The 22,462-nt window shown below is 40.9% G+C and overlaps 1 protein-coding gene across 1 annotated transcript in view; it reads left to right on the top strand.

Annotated features, from left to right (window-relative positions):
* The window catches only part of TCP11L2 (t-complex 11 like 2), a 39,021-nt gene extending 17,651 nt beyond the window's left edge, over positions 1-21,370 (top strand). The window contains exons 6-10 of the mRNA XM_066356080.1: positions 375-511; positions 7,506-7,693; positions 7,899-8,080; positions 13,094-13,266; positions 19,005-21,370. Of these exons, the coding sequence (XP_066212177.1) occupies positions 375-511; positions 7,506-7,693; positions 7,899-8,080; positions 13,094-13,266; positions 19,005-19,249 (925 nt within the window). The 3' untranslated portion in view covers positions 19,250-21,370. The remainder of the gene's footprint in view (positions 1-374; positions 512-7,505; positions 7,694-7,898; positions 8,081-13,093; positions 13,267-19,004) is intronic.
* Positions 21,371-22,462: the final 1,092 nt, after the last annotated feature.

Below are 22,462 nucleotides of genomic sequence, written 5' to 3'. Positions count from 1 at the left end.
TCCTTAGGAATAAAAACTATATGCACTATGTTCAGACTCCTTAAAATTTTAGGGCTTTCAAAGAAAATTTCTTCTTGAACCTTTTTTTTTTTATCTCATTGTTAAGACTACTTCTTAGTGGTCAGACCTGGATGTCATGGTTCACATTGAGGTAATACATTTGCTAAAGCAAATACTTTTGAGAGGTATAGGAGAATATATTTGGAATGCATGTGTAATGCAGTCTACGAGAGGGGACCTTGCCAAATGGCAATTGGAATTTAAAAAACACTTTGGGAGTGTTTATTTTTTTCTAGCCTGGTAACTAAGTAAAAGTTTATGACCTTCAGATTAGCTTCTTAATCATCTCTCTATTTTAACTCTGAAATTTTTAGACAAATATTTCATGTTCTGGACCTCATGAATCTGGACATGGCAAATTTTTTAATTAGGAGTCTTAGACCACATCTTCAACGTGAATTGGTGGATTATGAGAGAACCAAGTTCCAGGAAATTTTAGAAGAAACTCCAAGTAAGTACAAGCTATTATTTATTTATATTAAAATTAGGTAAAAATATGATATTTATATTTTTGATATCTTAAGAAGCATCATTAAAGAATTTTGGCCTTTCTATTAAACATGTTTTTAACTTTTAACATTGACATCACAAACTTATAGCTCTTTACTATATCCCAAGAACTGTGCCAAGTTCATTTCTTTATGCATTAGAAACAATATTTATTGAGTACTGTTTAGGTGCTGTGAACACTGCAATGAACAAAATAACAACATTGTAACCCTCCCAAGGAGCTGACATTCTAGTAGACAGACAAACATATTATCAGCTGTGCTGATATATTAAGTGCTATGGAGAAAAATAGACAGACCCTGGTCAGTTGGCTCAGTGGATAGAGTGTACAGTGTATGGACATTCCGGGTTCAATTTCTGATCAGTACACAAGTAACCATCTGCTTCTCTTCCCCTCCTTCTCCTTCTCCGCTCCCTCTTCCCCCCCTACAGCCAATGGCTCGATTGGTTTGAGCATTGGCCTGGGCACTGATGATAGCTGGATTGGTCCAAAGAGAATCAGCCTTAGGCGCTAAAAATAGCTTGGTTGATTTGAGAATCAGCCCCAGACAGGCATTGCTGGGTGGATCCAGGTTGGGGCATATTCAGGAGTCTGTCTTACTGTATCCCCTCTTCTTAAAAAAAGAAAATAAGCCCTGGCCGGTTGGCTCAGCAGTAGAGCATCGGCCTGGCGTGCAAGAGTCCCGGGTTCGATTCCCGGCCAGGGCACACAGAAGAAGCGCCCATCTGCTTCTCCACTCCTCCCCCTCTCCTTCCTCTCTGTCTCTCTCTTCCCCTCCTGCAGCTGAGGCTCCATTGGAGCAAAGATGGCCCTGGGCGCTGGGGATGGCTCTGTGGCTTCTGCCTCAGGCGCTAGAATGGCTCTGGTTGCAACAGAGCGATGCCCCAGATGGGCAGAGCATAGCCCCCTGGTGGGCATGCCGAATGGATCCCGGTCAGGCGCATGCAGGAGTCTGTCTGACTGCCTCCCCGTTTCCAGCTTCGGAAAAATGAAAAAAATAATAATAATAAAATAAAATTAAAAAAAGAAAATAAGTAAATCAAGGGATAGACAGAAAGGGTGCGAGAGTGAGGGTAGGGAGTGCTGAGTTTTTTTGTTTTTTTTCAGATGAGGTGGACTTGGAAGGCTTCACTCACAGGTAGCATTTGACAAGAGTTTTCACAAAGGAATGAGGAAGGGGCATGTGAAGATGTGCGGGAAGAACATTCCAGCCAGAAGGAGCTGCAAACACAGCAGCCCTGAAGCAGAAACTTGCTTGTGCGTTTGGGTAGACAGTGTGGCTGGTGTAGAATAGGCAAGGAGAGAGTGGTTGGAGACAGTTCATAGAGCCTTGTTCGGAAATAAGAGGAATTTAGATTTCATGCCAGATATGATGGGAAGTTCTTGGAGAATTTTAAGAAGGGTGCAACATCCAATTTTCACTTTTAAAGAACATCTGGCTCTTGAGTAGAGAAGAGATGATACGGAACAAAGAGGGAAGCAAGGGTACCAATTAAGTGACATTACAGTTGCTCAGACAAGAAATGATGGTGGCTTGGGCAGGTGACAGTGGTGGAAGTAGTAAGACATCATATCCTCGATGTATATGAGGGTGGAATAACAAGATTTTCTAAAAGTTAAATGAGGGAAAAAAAAAAAGGAGTTGAGGATGACTCTGAGGTTTTCACCTAAGCAACTGGGTGACTAGCGATGCCTGTTAATGAGATGCGGAAGATGAGGGGATAGAAGGTTGGGGATCAAGTTCAGTTTTAGATACATGATCTCTGAGATCTTTTGTTTGACGTCAGCATGGAGATGTAAGGTAGGCATTTAGATATAAGAGACTAGAGCAGTGGTCGGCAAACCATGGCTTGTGAGTCACATGCAGCTCTTTGGCCCCTTGAGTGTGGCTCTTCCACAAAATACCATGTGCGGGCACAAAGACCAGCTTAGAAGTACCCTAATTAAGTTAGTAACAATGTACCTATCTATATAGTTTAAGTTTAAAAAATTTGGCTCTCAAAAGAAATTTCAATCGTTGTACTGTTGATATTTGACTCTGTTGACTAATGAGTTTGCCGACCACTAGACTAGAGTATTGGAGAATGGGGATATACATTGGGAATCATCATTATATTCATGGTAGATTAAAGCCATGGAACTAAATAATGTGTATAAATTGCTTACCATATTCTAAGCACTTTACCTGTACTAACTATTTTTTTTTTAATTTTTCTGAAGTTGGAAACGGGGAGGCAGTCAGACTCCCACATGCGTTCAACCGGGATCCACCCGGCATGCCCACCATGGGGCGATGCTCTGCCCATCTGGGGCATTGCTCTATTGCAACCAAGGCCATTCTAGCGCCTGAGGCAGAGGCCATGGAGCCATCCTCAGCGCCCAGGCCAACTTTGCTCCAGTGGAGCCTTGGCTGCGGGAGGGGAAGAGAGAGAGAGGAAGGAGAGGGGGAGGGGTGAAGAAGCAGATGGGCGCTTCTCCTGTGTGCCCTGGCCGGGAATCGAATCCGGGACTCCTGCATGCCAGGCCGACACTCTACCACTGAGCCAACCGGCCAGGGCTTGTACTAACTAAATTAATCTTTACAATGCTTTAGGAAATCAGTCCCCATTTTATGGAGGAGGAAGCTAAGTCATAGGGAGGTTAAATCATTTGCTTCCATAATACAATTTGCATGTTACAGAGCTGGGACTCCCTCAAGCAGTCTGGCTCCCCAGCCCATGCTCTTTTCCACAAGAGTGCTCTGGCTGAGATGACCTAGGGAGTGAGTGTAGATACTGAAGGGGCCTGACCTAGGGCTCTAGCATCTGGAGCTGAAGAGAAGGATCAGCAATTGAAACAGTACAGGCATAGTGAGAGCTCAAGAAAACCAAGAGAGAGTCGTGTCCTGTAAGACACGTGAAGAAAGTGTTCGGAGGAGGAAGTGGCTGTGATAAGTGCTGCTGAGTGGTCAAGGAAAGGTGAAAACCAAGGCTTGACCTCTGGATGTGACTACATGAGGATTCGTAGTAACCCTGATGGGAGCAGTCAGTGGACTAGTGGGCATTAAAGCTGGACTGGGAGTGAGGGTTAAGAAAGAATAAGAGCGAGGCAGTATTACCTCATAGAATTCACAATTACTCAGAGAGGTAGGCACTTCTATACCCTCATTTACTGGTGAGGAACTGATATTTCACAGCTAGCAAGAGACTGGCTAACTGGTTCTCTCATTGGCAAACCCTTGACACCAGTTTCTGGACTTTAATTAGCCACAGTCTAAGGCTGAGTTAGGTGATCCACCCACTTTACTCTGCCACTTGTGGATAGAGCTTTTCTCTCAAGATAGACCATATGATAGCATTATGTGAACAAAGCTAATAGGGGCCACTTGGAAAGGGGCTCCAGCAGGCTAGAAAATATCCAGGAAAGAGAGCATGGGTCGTGGAGGGTCACATGGAAACAGCTGATGGAACTGGGCATATCTGAGTGATGGCAGGGAGACTCAGGTGGGCCATAAGCTCCGCCCTGCTGATGGTGATTCAGGGACTTTGGCTAAGCTCTGCAGGGCCAAGTAGGATCCATGGAAGGGAAGTAGCCACCAGCCAGTTTTGACCTTACTAGCAGCTGGAGCCCTTTTAACATTGGCATGGGCCTCTCCTTTATAACAGTAGTCAGTGCTAGCTACATCTTATTTGAGCACTCAAGTACCAAGTCCTTACTATATGTCAAACACTGCATGTATTAGCCCATTCAGGCCTCATCATGGCCCTATGAGGCTGGTACTGTTATCACCCACAGTTTACAAATGAAAAAATTTAGTTTCAGAGAAAGAGAAGCATTAAGGGAAGTAGTGCCCCACATAGACCCTGAATCTGAACCCTGAACTATAGTTTGTTCTTAGCAGTGTTTTCCTAAGACTTAGTAATTGATTTCATTTGTGTATGTGTATATATACCCATATGTGCAAATGTCTCCATGTTTTGAATAAAAATAATTTGGAATCTTGAGCAGATTCCTTAATACAGAGTTAAATTACAGTTTTGTTCATCTCAAATAATTTGTTTCTCTCTTTAAAACTTGGGCTTAGTGACCTATAATTCATTTGCACCTTTCACATTGGATATTTCCAGAGATTTAAGAATAGAATAAATCCAGCTGTGCATATAGGTCATTATTGCCCAGCTCCAAGTATGTTCCCAGAGAAGCCAAGAGCCAGGAAGCAAAGTGTATGTCAGTTGTTAATTATATCCTTAAGTGACTGCCAAAAGTCGGCCACTGTGCCCTGATATCAAAATAAGAGCCTCACAGAATCACACAGAAAGACAAAAGTGTCAGATTTTTGTGTGTGCATGACTTTTATAAAATAGTTACAGGAAAATTACTATAGATAAGTATTCTTGAGTTTCTGAATTGACTCCAACAAAGATTTTACTTTGCTGACAAAGAGACTCGATAAATGCATCTGCCTTATTTAAAACGCACCCGAGATTTCACTAAAAAAAACAACAAAGAGTAAACAAAAGAAAAATAATTCATGCAGAGAACATTCCAAAAAACTTTTTAAAATTATTTGAGAGAGAGAGAAACAATGATTTGTTGTTCCACTCATTCATGTATTTGTTGGTTGATTCTTATCTGTGCCCTAATGGGGGTAGACCCCACAACCTTGGGATACTGGGATGATGCCAGGGCCAATTCCAGCAGCTTTTATTGAAAAAGACTTTTTTTCTTCATAGCATTGCTTTTGTGGGTTTATTTAAGTTTTATTCTTTTTTTAAATTTGAGATATAATTTATATGTCATTAAATTAAATTTTTAAAGTATATAATTCAGCTGTTTTTAAATATATTCACAAGGTTATACAACTATAACCAGTATTTGATTCCAGAAGGTTTTTATCATTCTAAAAAGAAATCCCATACCCATTAGCAGTATCTCTCCATTCATATCTTTGCTTAGCCTTGAAAGCCATTCTCTTTCTGTCTCTATGGATTTGCCAGTTTGGCTCATTTCATATCAACAGAATCACACAATATATGGCTTTTGGCTCTGGCTTCTTTCACTTAGTATGTTTTCAAGATTTACCTATGTTGTAGCATGTATCAGTACTTCATTCCTTTTTATTGGCTTATTTCTTCTTTTCCATTGATCTATATGTCTACTTTCATAGTACCGCACTATCCTGATTATCGAGGCTAAATCTCGAAATCAGACAGTGTTAGTCCTCCAACTTTGTTCTTTTTTTTTAAATTGTTTTATTTCTTTTAGGTTCTTTGAATTTTCATATGCATTTTTAATTAGTTTATTAGTTTCTTCAGAATTCCAGCTGAGATGGTGACTTATGTTGAATTGATGTCTTAATAATATTGAGTCTTTACTCTATGAACTAGATATCTTTACTTAAATATCTTTATTTTGGCAATAATTTAGTATTTTATGTTTTTTATGCTATTACAAATGATATTTTGTAAATTTTTTTCTAGTATATAGAAATAGAATTTTTTTTTTAGTGAGAGACAGACACACAGGAAGGGAGGTAGATGAGAAGCATTACCTTGTAGCACTTTAGTTGTCCATTGATTGTTTCTCATATGTGCCTTGACTGGGGGGCTCCAGCCAAGCCAGTGACCCCTTGCTCAAGCCAGCCACCTTGCAGTCAAGCCAGCAACCTTGGGGCTCAAGCCAGTGACCTTTCTGTTTTACTAGTCAGACACAATTCTGGCTGTATATTAGGATCACCCCGGGTGTTTGAACACTGCTGCCTGAGCCCCATTTCAGACTGATTAAATCAACCTCCAGGACCTGTATTCAGGACCTTTTTTTTTTCTTTTTAAACTTGCCCAGATGATTCTAAAATCAGCCAGGATTGAGAACCACCATGCTACATTCTTGCTTTTGTTTGAAGTAACTAAATGGCCTTTTAAATGTGTCAGCTATAAATTATTACGCTTGCAGTATAGATGCTTATTACCATCACATTGTGATTATATCCATGTTGATTGCTGTACACTGTCTCTGTGTGGGATATTTCTTAAGTAAAAGTCTGAAAATCTTTACATCTTTATAAGCAGAACTAGAAAAACCAAGAACAGCATTTGCCAACTGAGGGGAAACAAAATTGTGAAATTGTGGGGGAGGTGTCACTTTTGTGTGGCAAACAGAGCTGCTCATAAATTACCAGTTTAAGTGCTGGGTCTGAGGAGGGATTTCGGGGTGACTAGTCTTGATTTCGTTCTCTGGCTTTTAAAAAAGAAATCTGCACCTGTGTTCAGTTTTAGCAGTTGCCACCTTATAAATTCTACCAAATACATACTTTCATAAGAAATGTAATATAAAAAGCAACTTGTTTCTAGTAGGAAACTTTAGTACCAGGTATAAAGTAGCGCACATGCATTTTGGGAAAGATGTAGCTCTAGTGACACACCCAGAGGGGTCCAGGACCCACAAATGTTTAATAATCACTGTTTTTATTCTAAATGCCTTCTCCGCACAATATTCAAGGTGGTGTGTGACCTGGCCTGTCTATTCATCCACTGCCATCCACTACCACTCTCTTCCCCCTGGTTCTTTTGAATCAACAATACAGATTTTCTTGCAGTGTCCAGAATGTGCCGTGTTCTCTCACTTTTCTGGGTCTTTGTGTGGACTGTTCTCTGGACTGGGGCAACAGCCCTTTCTTCTGTCTGCCTTGTGCCTTTCAGTGTCGCAGCGCTTTCTCTTGGACTCTGCTTTGCACGTCCTCTGCTTCCTCCACTCCCACTGTGCCTTCTAGTGCTCTTTGTACTCTGCTGTAACTGTTAGTACACAGCTCTGTCTCCCCACCTGGACTCGAAGCTCCTTGAGGGAGACGGCTGTCTGTTCGTTCATGCCCAGCACCTAACATAACATCGTCCTGAAGGTTGCAGAAAGGCAGGGATCCATCAGCTGTAGGATAAATATGTGGCCTTTTTACTTGTAGGTGCTCTTGATAAAACTACAGAATGGATAAAAGAATCTGTAAATGAAGAGTTACTTTCTCTTTCTGAGACCACCTCGACTCCTGGGGCTGAAAACAGTGCCAAGCCAAGTTTGAGCCCTATATTGGTGCTAAATAACAGTTATTTGAAATTGTTGCAGTGGGATTATCAGAAAAAAGTATTACCAGAGGTGAGTGATTTTTTTTTTCTTCCTCCAAGTTTTCCATTATTCTAATTCTTAAGTTCTACCATGAGTCTATCTGTGTTGTGTGTGGTTTAATGACTTTACTGAAATCAGATAAAAATGGGAGTTTGGATGTAACATTGCCTGTTTTACATTTTCATGATATTGAGCCTCTCCCTTTCTAATTTTCCATTTTAAATACATATGCTAGACACTGATGACAGATGAAGGACGTGTCCAGGAACTGACAGAAAAGCTGAATCAGTTGAAAATTATTGCCTGCCTGTCCCTTATTACCAACAACATGGTGGGCGCTATTACAGAAGGCCTACCTGAGCTTGCAAACAGGTTAAAGAGGATTGCAACTGTTCTACTTGAAGGCATGAACAAAGAGTAAGTTCCAGGTGTTTTCATCTGTCCCCCCTTGTGCTAAGGCTCCACATGTGTTTCAGAGAATGGGAATAACCTGGGACATCTGGATGTGATATTCAGAGCTGCACTTCAGAGAAGTTTATCTCACACCTTCTTTTTCTAGAATTTCTTTTAATATCTCTGAAGACTCAGATGTCCTTTTATAGGAAGGGAGAGGTCTTTTCCACAACAAGTGCCAGACTTAGTGTAATATTTCCACTGAGGATGGGTGTGTGCAAAAGCTCTTCTTTGACAGTGCTGTGGAGAAAAACAAAACCCAGAAATCCACCAAGCTCAGTGTTTAGCATGCCCTATCAAAGAGGCTTTCCAGATTAAGTAGTTTTGACGCCATTATTTTCCTGAAATGAAATGTTTACCAAGTTTACTGATCCAGGGTGCTGTGAAGTCTTTAGAAGCAGTGACCTCTCTGTCCTTTAGCAATGTTCATGGAAGGTTTTGTTTTTGTGAAATTCATTTCCCAGTACATACCTTCATTTAATACTAGAATCCCATTGAGATTTTGCACGTAGGTCATCCTGTTGGGTATCACATCCAAGTCAGAAAATTCCTAATCTTAGTCAATGACCACATTTCCATGGGTCTTATATAGGTTAAGAGCCTCCTGCTGCTTTGGTCCCCTGTTAGGTGTTTTCGGGGACATATACTCTGTTCCTCTCATTGAAGGATGCACGTATCTTACCATACTCCTGCCCATTTCTCCAAGAGTACATTACTTGATAAAATCCTAGAATATTAAGAGCCAAAAGGAGCCCAAGTTGCTATAAAATCCAGTGTTCTCATTTTGAATTGAAGCCCAAGGATTTTCCTTGAGCTGCACAGCAAGAAAGGGACAAACCAAAACCTGAGCCCTGGTCTGACTATGTAAAAGCCCTGCCTTTTCTACTGATTCTTTTTTTAAGTTATTCTGAATATTTTTTTTAATATTATAAAACTTATAAAAAGTACTAGAGCATAATAGGTATAGACATGCTCTATAAGAATAATCTCTGAACCCAATCTTAAAATTATTATTATTATTATTATTATTATTATTATTATTATTGTATTTTTCTGAAGTTGGAAACGGGGAGGCAGACAGACTCCTGCATGTGCCCGACTGGGATCCACCCGGCATGCTCACCAGAGGGCGATGCTCTGCCCATCTGGGGTGTTGCTCTGCCGCCATCAGAACCATTCTAGCGCCTGAGGCAGAGGCCACAGAGCCATCCTCAGCGCCTGGGCAAACTGCTCCAGTGGAGCCTTGGCTGCGGGAGGAGAAGAGACAGAGAGGAAGGAGAGGGGGAGGGGTGGAGAAGCAGATGGGCGCTTCTCCTGTGTGCCCTGGCCAGGAATCAAACCCAGGATTCCTGCACGCCAGGCCGATGCTCTACTACTGAGACAACCGGCCAGGGCCTTAAAGTTATTATTAAGGTTAAAAATACATTGTCTTTTTTAGTTTTTATTTTTCAATTACTTTACTTTCAATGTTGTTTTGTGTTGGTTTCATGTGATTAGACCAGTGATTTTCAACTTATTTGAGCCGCGGCACATTTTTTACATTTACAAAATCCTGGGGCACACCACCGACCAAAATGACACAAAATGACACTCTAACACAGTACATATTATACATATAGTTAATAATATAGTTTCTAAATGTATTTATACTCAGTGTGAAACCTGGGCCTGTTTCGATGAACACAAAAGGGATATCCTGGCAGGAATGGTAGAAAGACACACACGAAGTTCTTCCTCAACAGTTCTCAGTCTCTGTTTTTAGTTTTTATCGCAGTCAAGCTTGAGAAGCTCAGCTCACATAGATATGTGGTTGAAAACAGGAGCAATGATAGCTTTGTTGGCCAGAATGGGGAACTCCTTGGCAACAGATAACCAAAAACTGTCCAAAGGAAGATCAGCAAACTTTAGCTTTAAAGTTAGATAACATTGTGATGCATTGTGATGCATTGTATATCACCCTATGCAGGGGTCTCTTTTAAAAAGAAAAAGGTCAAATATCTATATACACCATCAGGATAGACATCACCAGCTGAGGCTGAGGCTTCATCTAGTGGTGGCAACATTTACCTCCAGTCCTGACCAGGATTAGAAATCGGGACCATGGGGAAGAGTAGCAGTTGCAACGACTGGCCGCAGCCACACAATGACAAGTGCGCGGCAGCCCGAGCGGGACTTTCCTGGGTGTGGATGAGAGGCGACCTACTATTGGCTCATCGCTAGTGGTCGGGATGAATCCTAGAAGATGATTGGTCAGTGAGTGTTCCCTGTGCCTCCACTCTTCCTGTCACTGATAGCTGGAGGGATTGTGAGGGGAATGTTTATGTTCGGATGGAGGCAGCTGGCGGCGGGCCGGATAAATAGCCTCCGCGGGCCATATCCGGCACGGGGGCCGTAGTTTGGTGACCCATGTTTTATTTCCCCACGGCACACCTGACCATGTCTCGCAGCACACTGGTTGAAAAACACTGGATTAGACAATCATCTACTTAACAAATGTTGCCCGCTCTTCCCTTTTACTGATTCTTATGCTAACCTGCCAGGCTCATTGATTTCATACTCAGAACCTAAGACCTATAATGAAAAGAAACTTCTGTTTTTGTATTCAGCTTTACCTTAGCGTTTCCCCACACTGGGTAGCCTTTATTTTCCAGAAACTTTTTAAACATTTAGTCAACTCCCAGGGCTGCTAAAGTATTGTTATAGAGCATATAACAAAGTAGCTACTATGAGGACAGGCTTTTGGATCTAAATCTGGATTTTTAAATCCCAGTTCTGCTGTTGACTTATGTGTATACACCTGAACAAGTTCCTGAAACACCCTGAGTCTCACTTCCTCACTTGCAAAAAGGGAATAATATTTGTGCCTGTCTGTCATGGAGTTGTGAGAACTCAAGGTGATTCATGTGAAACACTTCTACTGGTGTCTGGCACATAGTAAGTGCTAAAGAAATGTTAGCTTTTAATAACTTTATTTGTTAAATCATTCTCTTTGTAGTTGGTCTGCCTATCTGGTTGTTTTATTATTTTGTTTAATCCTCACCGCCAGCCTGTGTTAGGAAATGATTATAATCAGTTCTCAATTAGTATCCTTGTTATGGATGGGGTAATAACATTTATAACATTGAAAAGCAGATGATTCCAAATAACCAGTAGTAGATCCAGATGTCATTTATATTTGGTTTGATGATGCAAGAATTTTGCCTTTATTGTGAATAGGAAGTCGTGGCTTATACTGAAATTAATTTTTCCTTTAGCCTAAGGATTCATAATTAAAAGCAGGAAAGCTAGGAGAAAGTTGGGTAAGAAATTCAGAAGGTAAAAATTTTGCCATAGCCTGACCAGGTGACCCAGGTTCGAAACCTCGAGGTCGCCAGCTTGAGCCCAAGGTTGCTGGCTTGAGCCCAAGGTTGCTGGCTTGAGCCCAAGGTTGCTGGCTTGAGCAAGGGGTCACTCAGTCTGCTGTAGTCCCCTGGTCAAGGCACATATGAAAAAGCAATCAATGAACAACTAAAGTGCCGCAACAAAGAATTGATGCTTCTCATCTCTCTCCCTTCCTATCTATGTGTCCCTATCTGTCCCTCTCTCTGTCTCTCTCTGTATGTGTCACACACAAAAAAAAATTTGTCATAAATAATCTAATTTTAGGTTGTAGAACCTCAGAGGTAGGTTCGGTGTAGATTTATAACAAATTCCAGCCAAGGCAGATCACCAGGACTTACTTCTTGTTGTTAATGATGATAATGATAATAAACAGTCTTTTTTTTTCTTCTTTTATTAAGTATTTACTACATGCCTTACAATCTGCCAAGAGTGAATATAGTCACATAGCAAGCTTAGTGTTAGAGTCAGGATTTGAACCCAGGTCTGTGTGACACCTCAGCTTATACTGTAATCACTACATTACACTGCCTCCTATCATTGAGCCTCTCATCCTTTAATTCCCAGTTTGAACAGAATTTTCTTAAAGACCCTGTCTGGATAGTGAAGTGCAATTTTTAATTATTATTCCCCAATAGTGCACATTTTTTAAGCAGGAGAGAGAGAGGGGGAAGGGAGAGATGAGAAGCATCAACTTGTAGTTGTGTCACTTTAGTTGTTCATTGATTGCTTCTTATATGTGCCTGATCAGGGGGCTCAAGCCAATCCAGTGACCCCTTGCTCAAGCCAGTGACTTTGGGCTTCAAGCCAGCTCTCACAAGTCAATGATCTTGCTCAAGTTGGTGAGCTGCGCTCAAACCTGTGCTCAAGCCAGCAACCTCTAGGTTTCAAACCTGTGACCTCAGCATCCCAAGTTGATGCTCTATCAACTGTGCTACCACCAGTCTGGCACAAATGCACCTTCTAATTACCTCTTTTTTCTTACCTATTAAGTAACCAACTGATAATTACTTTTTACCATTTTCTGAACTCTGTATATTGCATTATTGATCAGTTGTTTGAAAGTGGCAGTGAGAAGAAGCTTCTTATCTTTGGGCATGATAGGTCAAAAGTTTTAGGTAATTTGCCTTTATGTTATTGAACTCTGTATATATCTTCATTTCTTGGTTTGATTAGTGTTATAGATTTACTGCTCAGGCATAGATAAATGAATTGACTTTACCTTATTTTCCAAGCTAAAAGAAATATGTACAAATGAATCAATTAAGACCGAAGAGTTTATTTTAAGAATAGATATTTTCTTTCCCTTTCTAATAGCCCTGCAGGAAAATGGGATTGCAGACTTATTTTCAGGGATCACATTTTTCTGTCTGTGCTTTCTTATATAAACACTATGTACAGAAATAAGTGTTTTTAAGCATGTAAAGACTGCTACAAATACGGGTTGGTGATTGAGAGCAGTTATTATTTTCTAAGTTCATTATAACAGAGGTAATTGTAAGAAAAAATGGGTAGATGCTTACAATTGGTATGTTAAAAAAACAATAAAACTGAGAAATGAAACCTCTCATTGATGGGATTTTGTTTTCTGTTTTGTAGGACCTTTAACTTGAAGGAAGCCCTGAATTCTATTGGTGTTCAGACTTGTGTTGAGATTAACAAGACCCTGATGGAGAGAGGCTTAGCCACTTTAAATCCTGAGGTTGAAGCTAATCTTGTAGGTCAATTTTCAAGCATCAAAGAGAAGGACAATCCTATCTGGTCCTTGATTGGTGGGTCCTCATATTTTTATTATTTTCTTCCTCATTTTCATTTGCATTACCTTGCTGGTTTTGACTAATGTTAAGTGTCAGTCAAAATTTAGTCTTCAACAGGTTACCTGCTTCTTTTGTAGAATAAATTTGAAAACATGAAGAAAGCATTACTATAGTGTGTCCATAAAGTCATGGTGCACTTTTGACCGGTCACAGGAAAGCAACAAAAGACGATAGAAATGTGAAATCTGCACCAAATAAAAGGAAAACTCTCCCAGTTTCATACCTATTCAGTGCAGTTTGATGTGGGCTCATGCACAGATTATTTTAGGGCTCCTTAGGTAGCTATCCCGTATAGCCTCTACAGACTCGTCACTGACTGATGGCCTACCAGAAAGGGGTTTCTCCACCAAACTGCCGGTTTCCTTCAACTGCTTATCCCACCGAGTAATGTTATTCCTATGTGGTGGCGCTTCGTTATAAACGCGCCGATATTCACGTTGCACTTTAGTCATGGATTCGAATTTAGCGAGCCACAGAACACTGAACTTTCCTCTGTACCGTCCACATCTCGACTGGCATGGCCGTGGGCTGCTCCGCTGTATACACGGTGTTATGTCATCATCTGCGCTTGCGCACATGCTGCCACATCATCCTACAGAAACTGGGAGGGTTTTCCTTTTATTTGGTGCAGATTTCACATTTCTATCGTCTTTTGTTGCTTTCTTGTGACTAGTCAAAAAGTGCACCATGACTTTACAGACACACTGTATTTTTAAGGGTTTGGGACTTGCTGCTGCTCCTCTGTGTGTATGGAGTGGAGTAAGTCGTACTTCAGGCCTTTTTACTATCAAGCCAATAGATTTATATGAGGAAAATAATGAAATGCTGCCAGTAATGTTAAAATCCTAGATCAATACAACAATCCAAACGAGCTGACAGTATGTTCACATAAAGTAGGTGTCAATACTGCTGTGAGCTAGCCTGAGCCAGCTGAAGCCCCTTTCTTGGTCAGACTTAAGAAGACAAAGAATGAAAAGGCTATGGCACAGGGAGGCATAATGAATGGGCTTTTTTGTACTTGCTTGCTAAGAAAGGGAATATCTGGCTGTCAAGCTGTGTTGATGAGCTGGGGAAATGGAGAATGTATCAATTAGAACATTTTCTGTTACCTGTGACTGAGAATCTAAACAGCTGAAGCAGAAAGAGAACATTTTCTCATATAACTGAAAAGACTGGAGGTAGGGTTGGCTGCAGGTACAGCTTAACCAGAGCTCAGACTGTGTCCCGGTCACTAGTTTCCCCATTTCTAGCCCTCAGCACTGCCTTCCTTTGGGCTGGATGTCTCAAGATCATCTCTTCCCACACAGTAAGACAGCTTCCTCTCAGGCCTGTATCTTCCCATGTTGAAAACAAGGCACTAGCCTCCCTGTTAGCTCACTGGCTCTGGCTGGCCTGAGTGGAGGTCATGTCTCACTCTTGACTCAGTCTTGGTGGCCAGAGGGGAGGAACTTAGGCCCTGAGACACATTCAGTTCCTGGAGTCAGGGGAGTTAGCTTAGCCTGTAACACCTGATCTGACAATCGGAGAGAGATGGTTTCCCCAAACAAAATCGGGTAGCCAGTGATGTGGTACACCAAGTGAGCATTGACTACTGAGAGTGAGAAACAGAATGGAAGGAAGAAAGAAGTGTAGAATTAGACCAAACTAACTTTCTGGGACTAATCTGCAAGCTTTAAAAGTACAATGTTGACTTCCTTAAGAATACAAGTACTTATTATTTATTTGAAGCTCTCAAAATAGTTTTTCTCATCCTTATCCTTGGGGACAGAGAATGCTGGAGATCTAGGCCACACAGGCCACTTACAGGCCACTTCAGTCCCGTCTGGTATGCAGCACTGCAGGCTGCTGAGAGGTGACAGGTGATAACAGTAACAAGCCCAGCATGACCATAGCCGTCTGTGGCTGAGCCCTTGTCTGTGACTGAGCTCTTCACTGCATAACCTTCACTGGTGACAGGTCTGTCCGCACAGTCTCCAGTTGAAGAGCTAATACCTGGGAAGCCGTGTTCCACAGAGAAAGACAGACAGACTGTCTGTATTCTGCCACATACCATCAGCTGTATCCTTGCACCGGGCTGGGCCCATGGTGACATTTAATATTTGTGGAAGGGATGAAGGCAGTGCAGGCAAGAGTGGTTGAGTGACTCTCCCCCAAGGTCACATAACTGGCTGGTTACAGAGTAGGGCGTCTTACTGAGCCTGTCTGACTCTGGAGCTCATATTCTTAACTGCTCTGGTCGGAGCCAGAGCCCTGCTGCTTGTTGGCAGGGTGGCCAGAGCATCCCAGTGTCCTCTGTACCCTTGCTTTAGATAAGGGAAGTACTTGCAGTGCCATAGGGAGAGGGAAGCTGGGGGCCAGGAGATACCCTCATCTTGAGGTGGCCTCTTAAAATACGGTAAAACAAGTTTTTCCCACCCTTGTCTCCCCAATTCAATTTTCTTATTCTTTTGAAAATGTAAGCATTTTAAATCTCATCCACAGTACTGTTGCCTAGCACTTTAATGACTCACCTGAGCAGTGGCTCTCCTTTGACTCTGGAAGATGCAGGCACGGACTCAGTTTGGCTGCTCCTAACTGGATAGATGCTTCTGTCATTTTAGTCTTGGCCGAAAAACTGACTCATCTGCGGAGGAGACAGAACCACTTCTCAGCATAATAGCAGTTTTGAAAGAGTTTTATCCTTTAAACATTCTTGCGGGAAACTGCTTGCACCATATCTGTGATGAAAATAGACCTGTGCTCCAGAGAGTCAGGCAACCAGTCTAACGGGAAATTTAGTGCACAATTGATTCTCAGTTTTCTGCCCATAGAGGAGTGAGAATAAATTAAGCACTTAGAGGACATGGAAAGGACTTGACCAGTGCTAGCCATAGTCTTCCTCCCCCCTATGCACAGTACCCACCATGGTCTGCCTTTTGTTCTTAGTTGATGTGCTATTTATTTGCAATGCAGTTATAACTCCCACCATGTTCTTAGACTTATAAAAAGATAATTAAAATTTTTCTTTCAGAACAGTTTTTTTCTTTTTCTTTTTTTTTTTTTTGTGGCAGAGACAGAGAGAGTCAGAGAGAGGGATAGATAGGGACAGACAGGAAGGGAGAGAGATGAGAAACATCAATTCTTCGTTGCAGCTCCTTAGTTGTTTATTGATTAATTTCTCATATGTGCCTTGATGGGGGGGGAGGGCTACAGCAGTCCGAGTGACCCCTTGCTCGAGCCAGTGACCTTGGGCTCAAGCTGGTGAGCCTTGCTCAAACCAGATGAGCCCGCGCTCAAGCTGGCAACCTCGGGGTCTCAAACCTGGGTCCTCCGCATCCCAGTCCGATGCTCTATCCACTGCACCACCACCTGGTCAGGCTCAAAACAGTTTTTCTCAAATGAATACCAAAATCAGGTAAATATATATTATTTGTAGACTACCTACTGTGTAGGTTATTTGCATGCTATAGCCATCTGCATTTTTTAAAAGCAATTGTCAATTGTACAGGTGATTATATACACAAATACTTTCTTCTTTTTAACAAATAATGAATAAGGCCCAAGTTATCTTTGCCTTTCCCAGCTCCCGTTCCTCCCTGACTCCCGTTGTTTTCAGTTTAGCATTATAGACCTTTTCCATTCCATTCTCAGTGAGCATTTGTGATGTGCCTGCCTCATGCCTGGCCAGGGATATAAAGATACAAGAGTAGCTCTCACCCTCAGCTCACCTAAGCAAGGAGACATATTCTCAAGTGACAATAATATGGTGTGACAGTTTGCCAGATGGTAAGGAAAGCCACAGGAGGAGGAAACTTTAGGCTTGGCACTGAAGGATGCTTTTGACTTGGGGCAGGAATGAAGTGAGATGGAAGAACATTCTAGTAAAAGGAAGCAATTCTGGCTAAGACATGGACATAGGATATTGGGAACTTTGAGTTCTAGGTCAGATCTGGTTGGAACATGTGACTTTTGGGAGAAGTGTTTGGAAATAAGTTTCACTAAATCATGGTTGTCTGTATTTGATGAAGTTTATTCTCCTTAGTACACCTTCTTATTTGTGTGATTTCTGTTTCCAAGGCCAAAGAAAATTCTTGAAACAGCATGAGCTATAGCAGATCTGGTTTGTCCAGTACTTTTAGTCCAATACTAATAGTACTGGACAAACCTAATTTATGTTTGCACTTGGTTGCTTTTGGGAAGTAGTCTCGAATGCATATACATTGAAGCAGTGAGGCAGAAAGCACGAAGGAGAGGGCAACTGGAGTGCCAGCTGGGGTAGCACTCCTCATTGCCTCCAGACCGTTGGCCACGTGTGGGGCGAACCTATATTGTCCAAACCAGGACACTTTTAAGAGTGCTCTTTTTAATTATGCCAAGACCACAGGTGTAAACTTCAGCTGTCCTGGGAAAACTTGAATGTGTGGCCATGTGATAATTGGGGCTCCTAAGTTTGCCAGATCTCTAGATTTTTAAGAGGAACCAGTAATTTGAATCTTTCTTTCCTTTTTCGTTCTCTCTTTTTTTTTTTTTTTTTTTTTTTTTTTTTTTGAGAGAGAGAGAGAGGAGAGAGAGAGAGAGAGAGAGAGAGGGAGAGGGAGAGGGAGAGGGAGGATGAGCAGCATCAACTCATAGTTGCTTTCACTTTATTTGTGCATTGATTGCTTCCCTTATGCGCCTTGACGGGCCAACCAAGCAACCTTGGGCTTTTCATGCTAGTGCTCTTTAGGCTCAAGCAGGCGAGCGTTGGGATCATATGAATGATCTCCTCCCAGCCCCAAGCCAGCAATCCCCTTGCTGACAAGCCTGTGCTCAGAGCCAGCAACATTGGGGCTTCGAACCTGCAACTTCAGTGTTCCAGGTTGATGCTTTATCCACTGCGCCACAACTGCTCAGGCCAGAAATTTGCATTTTCATATGAAATCCCCTGATTTTAAGTGGTTTTATTTTTTTAAAAGCACTGTGTGGGCCAAATTGGCAGTGTCAGTTTACAAACTCAGCTTTATTGTGTATAACTAAAATTTGGGCATTAAGTACTGTATTGAGTTTTTGTGAAAGACTCCCTGACCTACCCCAAAAGTGTTCTGCATCTTTTATCAGTTAGCTTTTGCTACATAATAAGTCACCCTCAGATTCCATGGCTTAAAAAAAAAAAAAAAAAGGCAAACATTTAAAAGGAAAGGCATTCATTTGTGAGTATTGCTCACAAATCTGTGGGGCAACTGGGTAGTTCCTTTGGTCTTGCTGGACTCACACATGCATTTGTGGTCAACTATGGCTTGGGTTGGTAGGCCTGCTGATCTTGGCTGGGTTCTCTCAAGTGTTTGGGAGTTGATTGATCTCGGATGGCCTCAGATAGAAGAGCTGGACTTCCCTCCATGTGGTCTTTCATTAAGCCCAGGTTTGTTCACATGTAGGCAGAAAGGGCAGATGTGAACTGTGCCAGTTGAGGCCTCTGCGTGGAACTAACATACTGACACTTCTGGATTCTGTACTAGCCAAAGGAAATCGAAAGGCCAGCCTCAATTCAAACATGGGGAAACAGACAACAACCCTTGATGGGAAGAGCTGCAAAGATACTTTGTAAAGGGTATATATACAGGGAGGGTAAAGAATTGGGAATATTACTGTAATCCACCTACCATAATTACTATTCTCATTAAAAAAATTATGTGCTTTAATAATGGGACAGATAAAGATATCTTATTTTCCCCCAGATAAACGAATCCAGCTATACGTGAAGAGTCTACTTTGTCATCCAAACCCTCAAAAAGGCAGGCCTCCCATGCCTGGAGGCCTTGCTGTCATTCAGCAGGAGCTGGAAGTGTTAGGTTGTCGGTATGTAAACATTGTAAATCTCAACAAGCAAGTGTATGGACCATTTTATGCAAATATACTTCGAAAGCTGCTCTTTGGTGAGGAAGCCGTGGGGAAGACCGATACTTCACCTTCTGCTAACTAAAGAGGAACTGACATTAGATGAGATTGGAAATCCAGCACTTTGGTATGGAATCTGTTTCCATCAATGGCATTACAGACGCAGCACATTCTCAGTCCTGTTCGTGGTGCAGTGTTAGCCTGTGTAACCAGTAATATTAGAATTGCAGAAGACATGCACATATAGATCCTATTCATGCATCATTTTTAAGTTCAAAAGAGGTGTTTTTCATGAACAGAAAGCAATTTGTAGTTAATTATATTACCTACATAATACTTAATAAATGTTTTTTAAGCATTTATAACTGGCTTATTCAACCCTTAAGGAGTTGTATTTCCTTACTTGTCACTATCAAATCTAATGATTTTTAATTTTGGTACAACTTAAAAGGTTGAAAGTTCTGAGAATAACCAAGGGGATTGATATTCTGAATACATGATGTAAAGTAAGCATAACTGTATTTGAAATGTGCAATGAAAAAAAATTTTTTTTAAAGAAATGCACAATGAAATTTTATTAATGTGTAATAGAAACTTAACACAGTAAGTTCTAGAATTCCTCAGTTGTACCAGTTCACATTTTATAATACCAATTGTCAGTATTTGTATAGAATTTAAATTTATTAAATATATTTTAAAGCTATATGCACATTTTGGATAAAATCTCCCTTGTTCACTTAGAGAAAATAGAAACCCCTTCTAAAATTTTATTCTGGAGGTTGGTTTATGCAATTTATCCTGCTCTCTGAGAGAAACAATTTTTGCACAAATCTCTTGGTGAATGTCTTTGCATTTCTCAGGCCAGTGGTAAGATTTATATAAGATTTTGATATTTTTATCAAAAATGTAAGGCAGGAAAGGTTTGGATTGGTTTAGTTGTGAGGAGAAGGGAAGTTTAACAATAAAACAAGATGCCCAGGTAGGTCCCCATTCTCAGTGAAGTTCATTGAAAAGTAGTAATTGAACTGGGGATTCTTGAACCACACAGCTTGCTAGCAAATGCATTCTGTACTGATTAGATTCTTACCCTGCTATGACCAAGGTGCTCTTCTAAATATCGTTATTTGACATTCTTGAGTATGAAATCAAACTTTGCCAAGCTAGCACCAGCTGTCGTTGAATTTTAAAGAAATCTGCTTGTCCTGGAATTCCATACTTCTTCTGAAATGTTAAGGGAAGCATTAAAGTTTGGGAAGATTCAATCTAGAAAGTGCTTTATTTGCATAAAACACATTTTTCTTGTTTTGTTTTCTAAGGACTTACTGAACCTTAGTGGCTGATAGGCAAGGGTGGGTATTACCTACCTTTTCCTCATCACGACCTCCACCATGATGGTGCTACTCCTTTGACAAAGTGCTAAGAAATGATTGTGTGAATAAATTGTCTCCAATCTTCACATTTTAGAGCTATCTGCCAAAATTTGAGGAAGTTTTTTTTTTCACAATGACCAACACATACAAATCAGCCATTTTGTTCATTTAAGCAGGAGTGTACAAGTGGAAATGAAATTTGCTGAAGAACACAGCATTGGTCTCTCCCTCTGTATTTCCAGTCTGCCCATGCTTTTCTCTGCTTAGAAACCACAAGGTGCTGAAGATTTTTGTTTTCATTTTCTCTTAAATTGAAGTCGTTTTCAACTGTGTTCACTTCAGGACATGGGTGGCCAGGGAAGTCTAACATAGCAAAGTAATGTATTGTGTGATTTTTTGGTTGTTGTTGTTTTATGAGGTGAGCTACTTAACAGGAAGACCAGATGCACTTTTTAACTATCAGATTGGAATCTAGCTGGTATTCTTATATACTTGATTATACTGCAGCTGCCAGCAGGAAAACAATGTGCAAACATTTTTAAAAATGCATTTTAAATGAAGGGCATTCCGCTTTTTTTCTTTAAGTGGCAAAGTAAATCTCAATGTCTCATGTCTGGATTTAGGCAACTACCTTTATTAGGATTTTTACATCATATCCCTTAGCATGTTGTTTATTTGGTTTTTAACTGTTTACTTCTACTTTTAAAGTTTTCCTAACATGATCTTGTTTTGTAATGTCAATTTTATTAAACACCATACACACATTTTCATTCTTCTGCTAAAACATGTATTGTGTGAACTGTTAAATTTCAAACATTAAACATTATTTCAACATAGCTAGTGTCTCTTTGTCTTCTAAACCAGAAATTTCGTGCCAATCCACAAAAGAGTTAACTAGTGAAAAACACTTGTCTAAACCACCTGTGGATAGGTCAGGGCTGGACTACTTTAGTCTTTATTGTGGTTGTTCTAGAATGATTCTTCTGCTAATCGTCAGAGCCTTACAGACATCAGGTCATGTTCACTCTTTCATTTAATTAGTCAAGAAACACCTATTTGCATCTTCTATGTGCCAAGAAGTATCCTAGGTTTTGTGATAAATAGACGACTAGACAGACACTGTCCTCAAGAAGTTTGTTACCTACTAAGAACAAACTTGTGAATAATTACAATAAAGTATAATAAGGGCTATAAAACAAATACACATGTTAGAGGAAAAGTCATCAAACTCTATATGATGGAGATCATTCTTGATACAGAAAACGAAAGATAAGAACTTGCCCAGAGACCAAGAAACAGAAAGGCACAACAGGCCAAGTGGACAGTGGATACAATGATGTGGAGAAATGGTGAGCCCAGGGACCAGCATATGGTAGAAGAGTGAAGGCGATGAGAAACAAGGAAGGTACACAGGTCTGGGTTGTCATACTAAACTGTGCGTTTTGTCCTGAGATAAAGAATCATAGAATCTTTTGAGACAGGAGAATGTTATGAACAAATTATTGGCAAACAACACTTGCTGTTGATGCTAGAATATTCCTCTGTGTTGTGTGCATATGTATTACACATGCACTTACATGAACACAGTACAAGCAGTAGAAACAGGCTCTGGCAAACTGAAGCAGAAAAGGAGTTTACTGGATAGATGTTAAGAACCTCAAAGACTACTTGACCGTGGGAATCAGTCTTGAAAAATGGGCAAGAACCAAGGCAGTGCAAGCTGCAGGATTCCAGCCACACTGGCTTTAGTGTGTGGCTTCAGAGTTTGGTTTCTCAGCTGTCCTTGCTTCTTTGACTAGTTTAACTCAAGATTTAGTATCCCAGGTATCAACATTCAGTTGGAAAAACCTAGGTCATGTGCCCAGACTCTTAATTTGCAGGTGATGGAATGAAGGGAGTAGCTGATGCTTAGACTCCCATGTTCCCAA

Source organism: Saccopteryx leptura, chromosome 1 (assembly GCF_036850995.1).
Source record: "Saccopteryx leptura isolate mSacLep1 chromosome 1, mSacLep1_pri_phased_curated, whole genome shotgun sequence".
NCBI lineage: Eukaryota > Metazoa > Chordata > Mammalia > Chiroptera > Emballonuridae > Saccopteryx > Saccopteryx leptura.
Note: the sequence above shows the minus strand (reverse complement) of the source record. Positions and strands in the feature narration are given on the sequence as shown.